The sequence below is a fragment of the Lactuca sativa genome, chromosome 3 (assembly GCF_002870075.4).
Source record: "Lactuca sativa cultivar Salinas chromosome 3, Lsat_Salinas_v11, whole genome shotgun sequence".
NCBI classification, from domain to species: domain Eukaryota; kingdom Viridiplantae; phylum Streptophyta; class Magnoliopsida; order Asterales; family Asteraceae; genus Lactuca; species Lactuca sativa.
The window spans coordinates 259,924,599-259,936,261 of record NC_056625.2 but is presented as its reverse complement, the minus strand read 5'-3'; the positions used below and the strand labels follow the sequence as shown (position 1 = coordinate 259,936,261).

Genomic DNA, 11,663 nt, shown 5'->3' with positions numbered 1-11,663 from the left:
TCAATAATCCTATATATTTAATTATTTGTAAACGATTTAAATATGGAAAAATTCCATAGCAAAAACATGAAATTTCGTAGCTAAAGCCAAATAACTATGGAATTCGCTACATAAAATTTCAATTAGACTCCGTAGTTTTATTTCTTGTAGCAAACTGTTTAGCTACGAAATTATAATTTCATAGCAATTTTGCTATGATAGTTTCTACGACATCTATTCGTTACAATTTGAGTTCCACAATAAGTTCCATAACGAACTAGTTACAACAAAAAATTATATAGCATATTTTATAGTAAAATAGCTACGGGTTTCGATTTCGTAACAACTATTCATGATTTAGCTACGGACTGCAATTCCGTAGTTATTTTTGTAGCAAATTAGCTACGACCAATCATTTTGTAGCATATTTTATAGTAGAATAGCTACGGATCATGATTCCGTAGAAACTTTACGTAGCTATTTAGGATTTAGCTATACAATACAATTTCGTAACCGTTTCCGTAGCATTATAGCTACGACAAGCCATTCCGCAACATATTCCATACTAAAATTGCTACGGATTTTGATTCCGTAAATATTTTCCGTAGCTATTCAGAAATTTTCTTGTATTATTATTATTATTATTATTATTATAAAGATAAAATGACAATATTTAAAAGTTAATGGGCCATATAAGATTTCAAATAAAAGTGATTTACAACTAAAATGGATTGGAACGAAGGATTATAAAGTTAAAGGGCCAAATATGTTATTGCTTTAAGTTATAAGGTTTTAAATAAAAATAATTGACAAATGAAATTGATTTGACGTAAGTCAAGTAAAACTACTAAATTTTATGCACTACACGAATTCATTCGTGTATTTAGGAGGACCAATCAAAAATAACATAAACTTGTCCTTGATGATCCGCTGGACTATTTAAAAGTAAAGCGGTGGCAAAAAGGCGTTGACCAAAAAACAATGGACAACTAGGGCTTGGATCGTTCTTTTCAATCAAAAGTCACGCTCACTTCATCTTCATCTCTATCATTCATACCTACGCCTTCACCGTAAGCAATGGCTGGAATCATTTCTGCCCTGTACTCTTTGTTCTGTGACAAGCTGGCCTCCGAAGCCTTCAGGCAGTTTGCTCGTTTCAAGAAAATCGATGACGATGACGTGGAAAAATTAAAGATGTCATTAATCAAGATCAAAGATCTGCTTAATGATGCTTCTCAGAAGGAAATACGTCAGGAAGCTGTTAAAGAATGGCTGAATAGTCTCCAACATTTGGCTTACGACATAGACGATCTACTTGACGAATTGTCAACAGAAGCTATGCATCGTGAGTTCACAGAGGAATCTGGAACCTCAAGCAAGGTAAGAAAGCTGTTACCAAGTGCTAGGATGCATGACAAGTTTGAAAATATCACCATCAAGTTACAAGAACTGTTTGAGGAAAAATATAAGCTTGGCTTAAGTGTGATAGGTGAAAGCCCAAAACATAGAAATAGAAGGTTAGAGACCTCTTTGGTAGATCCATCTAGTATTGTTGGGCGCAAAGATGATAAGGAAGCGTTGCTTCTCAAGCTATATGAACCATGTGATAGAAACGTTAGCATCGTGCCAATAGTTGGTATGGGTGGGGTAGGTAAGACCACTCTCGCTAGACTTTTGTATGATGAGATGCAAGGGAAGGATCGTTTTGAACTCATGGCGTGGGTCTGTGTTTCTGATGAGTTTGATATTTTCAATATAAGCAGTATTATTTTTCAATCAATAGGTGGGGGAAACCAAGTATTTAAGGATTTAAATCTGCTGCAAGTAGCTTTAAGAGAGAAGATCTCAAATAAGCGATTTCTGCTTGTTTTAGATGATGTGTGGAGTGAAAGCTATACGGATTGGGAAATCCTAGCAGGGCCATTTCTTGCAGGGGCACCCGGAAGTAAAGTTATCATGACAACCAGGAAGATGTCGTTGTTAACCCAACTTGGTAACAATGAACCTTATCATTTGCCTATTCTATCAGATGAAAGTGCTTTATCCTTATTTTGTCAGCATGCATTGGGAGAAAAAAACTTTGATTCACATCCGCTACTTAAACCACATGGTGAAGGTATTGTTAGAAAATGTAATGGGTTGCCGTTGGCTTTGAAAGCACTTGGAAGGTTATTAAGGACAAAAATAGATGAGGAAGACTGGAAAGAAGTGCTGAATAGTGAGATATGGAGTCTAGAAAAGGGAGATGGGATTGTTCCGGCTCTCAAATTAAGCTACCATGATCTCTCTCCATGTTTGAAGCAGTTGTTTGCATACTGCTCCTTGTTCCCCAAGGACTTTGAGTTTGACAAGGAGAAGTTGATTTTGTTGTGGATGGCAGAAGGTTTTTTGCAATCAACGACAAACAAGACAATGGAACGCTTGGGTCTCGAGTATTTTAATGCGTTGTGGTCAAGGTCATTTTTTCAACCTGCACCAAATGACAGATCGTTGTTTGTGATGCATGATCTCATGAGTGACTTGGCCACATCTGTTGCTGGGGAGTTTTTTTCAAGGGTAGACATTGGGACGGAGAAAGAACATAGGAATGAATCATTCGAAAAGTACCGCCATCTGTCATTTGTTCGTGAGGAATACATGGTTTCCGGAAGGTTCGAGCCACTCAAAGGAGCTAAAAGTTTGAGAACGTTGATAGCGGTATCTGTTGGGGTGATAGACAGTTGGCAAAGATTCTACTTATCAAACAAGGTCCTGGAGAACTTACTTCAGGAGTTACCATTGTTAAGGGTCCTAAGTTTGAGTAATCTTAGCATAAGCGAGGTACCCGAATTCATTGGCAGTCTAAAGCACTTGCGGTATCTGAATTTATCTCGAACTGATATCAAGCTTTTACCAGAAAATGTCTGCAATCTTTATAATCTCCAGACATTGATCCTTTTTGGCTGTAAAAGTTTAATTAACTTGCCCAACAGCTTCTTAAAGCTTAAAAATTTGAGGCATTTGGACATTAGGGATACTCCAGGTTTGAAGAAGATGCCCTTAGGGATTGGTGAGTTGAAAGGCCTACAAACTCTCTCCAAGATCATAATTGGAGGTGAAAACGGATTTGCAATAACCGAGCTTAAGAACTTGCAAAATCTCCATGGGAAAATTTCCATTTGGGGGCTGGGCAATGTACAAAATGCAATGGAGGCATGCAATGCACACTTATCACAAAAAAGGCTTAGTGAGTTGGAGTTGGATTGGGGTTATGGATTATTGCAAAAGGGGCTTAGGTTGTGTCATAGTGATACCGGGTTAAACGTTTTTCGAAAGGAGACACATGATAAGGAGGTCCTTACAGAGTTGAAGCCTCAAACTGATAGTTTGAAGAAGCTTAAAATTGTGTCATATGCGGTTATAGAGTTTCCTAATTGGGTTGGGGATCCTTCGTTTCTTGGGTTGACTCACGTGTCAATATATGGGTGCGAAGAATGTACATCTCTACCAGAACTTGGGCAACTACCATCACTTAAGGAGTTGTATATTGGGAAGATGAGTAAGGTGAAAGTTGTGGGTTGGGAGTTGCTTGGAACAGGTGTTGCATTCCCTTCCCTTGAAATTCTAACTTTTGATACTATGCCATCATGGAAGGAATGGTCAATCAATAACAATGGGGTTGTAGATGCAGCAGTGTTTCCATGCCTTAAAGAGCTTATTATTCTATTTTGTCCTAATCTGGTTGAAGTCTCACTTGAAAAACTACCTTTACTCAGAGTTATGACAGTAAAAGGATGTGGTCATGGTGTGTTGACAAGCCTGGTTCATGTCGCTTCATCAGTCACCAAGTTGATATTACATGATATTTCAGGTCTTACTCATGAGGTGTGGGGAGGTGTTATGAAGTATCTTGGGGAAGTTGAAGAAGTAACGATAGAAAGGTGTAGTGAAATAAGATACCTGTGGGAATCTGAAGCAGAGGCAGGTAAGCTTCTTGCGAATTTAAGGAGGTTGGAGGTACGTTATTGTTCAAATTTGGTGAGTTTAGGAGAGAAAGAGGAGGATAATTGTGGGAGCAACCTAACATCTCTTAGGTGGTTGTCGGTATCTCTTTGTGCCAGCTTACAGCATTGCAGCTGTCCAGATACCCTTGAGTCATTGTTTATTAGTCGTTGTGATTCAGTTACATCTGTGTCTTTCCGAACAGGAGGAGGGCAGAATCTCAAGTCAGTTTTCATCCGGGACTGCAAGAAACTTAAATCGATGAATGAATTGAAGTACTTCGTCCATCTGATCACATTCAGAATAGAAGAGTGTCCAAGTCTGGAGTCATTTCCATTTCCTGACCAAGAGTTGCTGGATCTTGCCTCGTTAAGATTTTTGGAAGTAAAAAACTGTACAAGTATGGATGCTTCCTTTCTTCGTGGGCTTTGGCCTCCGAAATTGTGTTCCCTTGGAATAGGAGGGTTGAAGAAGCCCATGTCAGAGTGGGGCCTACAGAGTTTTCCAACCTCACTTTTTGACCTAAATCTATATGGCGGACCATATGAAGATGTGACTGATTTTAGTCGGTTGTCCGGTCTTTTTCCTTCATCTCTTACTACGCTTCGAATTGAAAGATTTGAGAAATTGGAATCAGTTTCAACGGAACTCCAACACCTCACCTCCCTCCAGCATCTCAGCATTGTCAAGTGCCAAAAGATGCTGGATCTACCTGAAAAGTTGTCTTCACTTTTGAGTTTGGGAATTAGTGAATGCTCAATTCTGAAAAAAAAGACTAGTATAGGAGGCTCCTATTGGCCCATCGTCTCTCTAACCCCACACCTCCACGAGGATGAGTATATTTTTTTTGTGAAGGTGCGCCATTATCTATGCCTTTTGTCTTTTGACTTCTTTTAGTTCCATAATGTATAAATTAAATAACTGCCAATCAACCAACATTTTAAATATCCAAGGATGTATTTCAATAAAAGTTCTATTTATGTCTGGATATTCGTTTGTTGACATGGTATGTTTACTGATTTAATATAATTAGGGCTTTAAAACGTGAGAGTGCCACAATAGATTGCAAAATGAATTAAGTTGGTGTATGGTGGACTAGGATTGGTTGTAAAGTTATCATTGTCTTTTAAAGTTGTACAGCTTCAATATGAAATCACAAGCATAATAATAATAATAATAATAATAATAATAATAATAATAATAATAATAATTTAATGTAGTACAAACAAACAAGTTAAATACTTTCAAATCACAGAGTCATTTTGATAATATACCGCCTAATTTAATGTAGTCTTATGCATGACTTCTGACCGGCATTAATACTAATTAAACCCATCAAGGTTAAGTTGACTTAATTTTCATTAAGTTGATGTAATTTTCATCCGTTCACAACAATTTTTTTTTCCATACACAACAATTAATGTTTTAAAATGTTGTATTGTACAACTATATAATGCATAAATTATTGTGTATGATAAAAAAATTGTTGTGTACGAATCACTTTCCATTTGTGAAGTATGGTGAACAGAAAGGCTATTTATCTTTCACTGCCATATATTTATTAGCTCCACGTTTTTTCCTTCAGAGCATATTTGATATTTCTATTTAGCGTACTTCTTTGGAGGGACCATGATATGTGTTTTATTGTTTATGATTCATTGTTCAATTATGTTTTCTTTTGTTATTTGGTGAACTAATTGCTGAATTGTGCTCGTATAATTTATTTGACATAATGTATCCGGTAGTCATTTCCGAATAAACAACTTCTCATTATAGACTTTCTGACTTCTGTTTGTTTTTCATAAATTTGGAGATGTAGGAGCTTGGAATTTATGAATCTTAATAGCTAAATGCCATATAAACACCAATCGCTGGGTTAATGGTGCTTGGCACTTTCATTGGTGTGGACAAGATTGCCATTAGAAGAATCACACCTTCAACCACATATCTGCAAAAATCCACAGCAAAGTGGATTGGCAGTGGTGTCAAGGGAATAGCTGGGATCAAATCTTAGAGATGGATTATAAATTTATAAGCATGATCTTTTTGGACAATTTGTAATGATCAAACAACAGAAATAATGGGGGAAAAATTGCAAAGGGTAAGCTCTCTACTACTATGTGCCAATTTACTCTGTATCATTCCTGTTATAAAATTATCCTTAACATGTATCTTTTAACAGTGGACTTATGATAAAACATAGAAACTAGCCTCCGCCTCCATCTCCACCTCGACCTGTCTGTGAGTTGCCAACTGCTGGTTCAAACACAGGGACGTTGAAGACTATGGAAAGTGGTTGATAAGTTTGCACACAAGGTGTTTGTGGTTTTGCTTGTGAGAAAATTAGTACTGCTTTGACAGTAGAAATAGTTTTAAAATGCTCTAATCAGAAGTGTTTTGGAGATGTTTGTACGAAAAGTCATACAGATACTTACATTGCTACGTATCCAAGTGACAGGATAGCATTAGCAATTCTCTGCACATGTTGCACCTCTTTGTACTGCTATCACTTTCGGATACAAATACTCGTTTTCTAAAATTTTGAATATTTCGGATATCCGATATCCAAAAATTTATTTTTTATTATTTTTATAATATTTTATTTATTATTCACAAGGTAAACTAAATGCTTTTATATAATTAATAGGTTTACTTTTAATATGGAATGTATGATTTATATTTTTGTTATAAGATGGTTCAACGTCTTTTTTCTTTTGAATTGCAAGTGGTTTGTAACTGTTGGGTTGAGTTGCATCTTATAGACAATTAACAACTTAATATATTTTAAAATAGGTTATTTTAAGTTAATCGATATTTGATAATAACAAAAAAGCCAAAAAAATTTGGATATCCGTATTGATATCCGAATTCGTATCCGAAAATTCGGATATCTGAAATTTCGGATATGGATTCGGATACCAATAATACACTATTTGAATTTTCGGATATCTGAAATTCGGATATCCAAATTTTCGGATATTCGGTTTTGAACACCCCTACACTAGATAACTTAATATTATATCGCGGACGAGTAAATTACACGAATGGTCCCTGTGGTTTGGGGTAATTTGCATGCTTGGTCCCTAATTTATTTTTTTAACTCGGAAGGTCCCTATGGTTTGTTTTTGTTACGCGTTTGATCCCTACTGTTTATTTTTGTTATGTGTTTGGTCCCTGTATTATCTAAAATGACTATTATTTCAAAAGGAAAAAATGATGGGGGTAGGTGAGGTAAGGTGAGAGGGTGGGATTAGGGGTGTGTTTATTTAAATAAATTAAAAAAATCAAGGGCATAATAGTCTTTTTAGGTAAGATAGGGACCAAGCGCGTAACAAAAACAAACAGTAAGGACCTTCCGAGTTAAAAAAATAAGTTAGGGACCAAACGCGCAAATTACCCTAAACCATAGGGACCATTCGTGTAATTTACTCTATCGCGGACTATATAATGATGTGAAAAACTGTAATCAATTGTCACATCTTCTTCCTTCATCTCTTGCTTCTGTTTCCATAAAGGAAAAAAGGAATTTGAAAATCAAAGGGAGACTCCAACACCTCACCTCTCTCCAACATCTCTCTGTTTCCAACTCCCCAAAAACGTTACATCTACCAGAAAAGGTGTTTCCTTCACTTTTTTTCTTTGAAAATCGATAGATGCCCAAATTTAAAAGAAAGGAGCATTAGAAGAAGCTCCTATTGGCCCCACATCTCCCTTATCCCATCTCCATCCCTATGTGGAGCGCATCTTGTAGAATCCTCCATTAACCATGCATCACTATAATATCTACAAACATCCAAAAGTTAAAACATAAATATATAATACAAATCAAGTGTATAATTTAAAATCTTAAACCTTGGATGTAAAGAGTGAGCTAAACAATGTAGGGGAGTGTTATTCTTCGCCCATCGAGCCACTAAAATACGTCGCACAACGTCGTAAAAAGAACTTATTTGAGATGTCGGACGTTTTTCTTTCTTGTAGATCTCAATCTTCACTTTCTCAATCATAGAATCCCACATCTCATAGACCAAGTGTAAACATGGCTTGTCAGTGTCACAAGCTATAATCATCTCATATATAGCTCCAGTGAAACTAAGAATATATGTTACTTTATCCCACCAATCATCATTTAAAATATATTCTTTCACAGCGTTTGCTTTCTCAGTGTCATCTAATCTATAAGAAGACCATTCTTCGCTTATGACCATAGCTTGAAGACCCCTTTTGATAAGTTTCAATCTCTTAAGCATCACAATGATGATGGCAAAGCGAGTGTCAGCAATACAAAGCAGCCTAAGAGGAGTAAACTTGGTGAAAATCGAGAGCCTCATGTTATGGTTCATGATGAAATTTTTTATTGCAAATGCCTCTTCGTGAACTTCTTTTATCCAGCGGCACTGTTCATATGTTTCCACATTCCTTGGTGAACAAATGTTCTTGTAACACTCTAAAAATTCAAGCCAATTTAAATATTTCAAAAGCAACTCAGTTTCGTTAAGTCATTACAAAAAGGTTTTCAATACAATTATTATCAGAGTCTTCCCAGAACCATATCGTAAAACATAAACATGAGGAGCGGTACGATTACGCCTTCGCCTTGCCACGGTCTCATGAAGTACCTGAAAAACATTAAACCACAACTGTAAGCCCGGAAGCTTAGTGAGATGCCCCTAAAATACCAACCACATATACCATGCATAACATAACATAACCGAACAGAACAGCCATGCACTTCGGGTTTACTGTGTGACTGGTCCGCCCTACCGGGCCTTCAGTCCACCTGGTCCACCCTCCGAGTCTATCGATATCCATCGAGTCTGCAGTGTGGTTGGTCCGCCCACACCGGCACTTCCACCCACCTGGTCCACTCTATAAGTCTACAGTATGACTGGTCCGCCCGCACCGGGCCTTCAGTCGGCCTGGTCCACTCTCCGAGCCTCTGCACGTCTGTTCCAGCGTTGTGGGGCCTACAGCCTATCCGGACCGCTGGCTGGCCTTCGGGATAACCGGTCCGCCCTGGGTGTGTTGGCCTACAGCACAAAGCAGGACCCGCATCAACCCAACCCCAGTCCGACAACCATGTGCACATAAACATACAATCATATAACAATTCACATCCAATCAAACCGATCTAGCAGATCAAATAACATAACATACTCCAAACAGGATACCGACCTAACCGGTCACTAGCATAGCATCATCCTATATACCAAGATACCGACCTTAACTAGGTCTCTAACATATACCATCCTAACTACCAGGATGCAAACATAGCAAAGCAACAACATAACAACGATACCCAGATTACAATCCAATAAAGGGCCGACATTGGTGCCTTAGACCCTATCGATATAGTGAGGATAACTCACCTTGCAACTGCTGACTGAAAAGATAAGATCACGCTGCTCCAACCTCTGACACAAACTCCACCACTAACAATACCAAAAGACCGAACTCAATAAATACCAAAAACTATCAAATTACCCTTGGAAGACAACTGGTCAACTCTTGGTTAAAGTCAAAGTCCTCAGTCAAAGTCAAACTTCCTGACTGACACTACTCGCCGAGTCAGCCTGCTGACTCGTCGAGTCCCTCAACTCTGAAAACTCCCATATCGTGACCCAACTCGCCGAGTCGCCCCAAGACTCACCGAGTCGCCCTAAGCCTCGCTGAGTCCCACGAACTCTGAGTCACTTCCTGCTCAACTCACCGAGTCGTCCCTTGACTCACCGATTCACAACTAAACCAGGAAAGGTTAGGACCTCACGAACAGACTCACCGAGTCCAAGGCTATCTTCAACCAACTCGCCGAGTTGTTCTTCCAACTCGCCGAGTTGTTCTTCAAACTCACCGAGTTCGTGCCTATCTTCATGCAACTCGCCAAGTACCACTAGCTCTTAATCCATTAAGTGGCTTTCCAAGCCATGCAGGGGCTCCAATTCATAGATCTACCCTTCCACAAGCTATTCCTCACGTAAAGTTGCAAACTTTACGTAAATCCAAAGAGATCTAAGCATAGAACACTCTTAGGCTAGGGTTTGGGACAAGAAGGCTTCACTAACAACTCTTGGGCATGAACTTTATGGCTTCCTGGACCACTACAATCCTAGATCTGAGGTAGCAACCTCAGATCTTACACTAAACTCGAGATGAACCTCATTTATGCTCCAAAAAATCCCATAATTGATAAATATAGATGCACAAAAGCTCAAGAACAGATCTCTTACCTCCAATGCAAGCTCCTACTGGAGAATGAACCAAATCTCTGCAAAGCCCCTTGCTCCAAATCTTCTTGCTCTTCAATTCCCTTCCAAGATTTCCTCCAAGGCTCTAATTACTCACAAAGGAAAGCTCACACGAATTTAGGGCCTCTGGAACTCAAAGGGAATGTAAAGAGGCTGGGGAGTGGGTATTATGTTCTTTATATAGGGCTCAACCCCCGGGATTAGGGTTTTCTCCATACAGCACCAACTCGCCGAGTCTACACATGCGACTCACCGAGTTGGTCACTTATCACGCGACTTGAAACGTGACTCGACTCGCCGAGTCGACCTTCTTATTTACACTTTTAGCCCTTCAACTTTATTTTTGAATTTTCAGGATGTTGCAATTCTCCCCCACTTAAATTAGGCTTCGTCCCCGAAGCCTGCTGCAACACACAATTCCAATAATTATTCTCGCAATCCACCACCTAGCATTAACCAAATCAGGTTCCTCAAAACACTACCATCGAAACCCGAAACCCAACTCTTCCCCTGCGATGTCCTGACCACCGCCTCAAGCCAGCCACCGGTTTCATCCTCTGATAACCACATTTATCAACCGAGTACCACTCCATGGTACTTCACTCGTTCCAGATCACAACAATCACTTGACTCTTACGAGCTAGATATAACCTTGAACCACCAGGATCCCGACCCGGTACCACACTGCTATCATTTTCCTCGTCAGATATATCCTTCGCCGAATTCACTACTAAGACTTAACCTGCTCCCTTACTGAGTCCAACTCTATCCCTTCCATGTTGACAGGACAACACATCCTTCAGCTTTAGAGCAACTCCCATGAGTTCTTCTCTGCCATCACATACACATGCTGAACTAGCTCTAGCATTCTCGGGTTGGGAAAACCCGACGCACTGACGACACCTCCAAACATCCCCCCAGGATGAATTACCGCTACAAGCATAATTCCTTGTTCACACCAAACTAGGAATCCAAGGCTCCATCCTTGCATCCCTTCAGAGCCTCTTTGGCTCTACACTCGCGGAACTCCTTCCGTGACCTCCGCAGATATCCAACCCGGATGTGATTCCATACCACCGCCGCAAACACTCTGCTCAATAACCATGATTGGAACACCTCAATCATACCTCCGCGCTACTGCTTTCGCTTCCGTGAACTTACACTCCCTCTCGGAGCTACATACTTTTCCCTTTCCTTATCCAAGGAAATCTACTTGGCCGCCTTGTCACTAAAACAAGTACCATGGTGCTCGCCCAACGCTACACCATTCCCTTACAACATTCCAGTTGTCCAGATAGCCTTGAGTCATTGCTTATTTTTACCTGTGATTCAAATCAATTACGTTTGTGTCTTTCCCAACAGGAGGAGGGCAGAACGTCAAGTCACTTTCCATCTGGAACTGCAAGAAACTTAAATCGATGAATGAATTAAAGTACTTCATCCATTTGACCGTATTCA

General features: G+C 39.3%; 1 protein-coding gene across 1 annotated transcript; it reads left to right on the top strand.

Annotated features, from left to right (window-relative positions):
* Positions 1 to 928: 928 nt before the first annotated feature.
* LOC111918834 (putative disease resistance protein At3g14460) lies at positions 929 to 6,517 on the top strand. Its single transcript, XM_023914453.3, has 3 exons — positions 929 to 4,815; positions 5,780 to 6,061; positions 6,143 to 6,517. Exons 1-2 carry the CDS (start codon positions 1,057 to 1,059, stop codon positions 5,801 to 5,803), a joined length of 3,783 nt encoding a protein of 1,260 aa, XP_023770221.1. The 5' UTR covers positions 929 to 1,056; the 3' UTR covers positions 5,804 to 6,061; positions 6,143 to 6,517.
* The last annotated feature ends 5,146 nt before the right edge of the window (positions 6,518 to 11,663 follow it).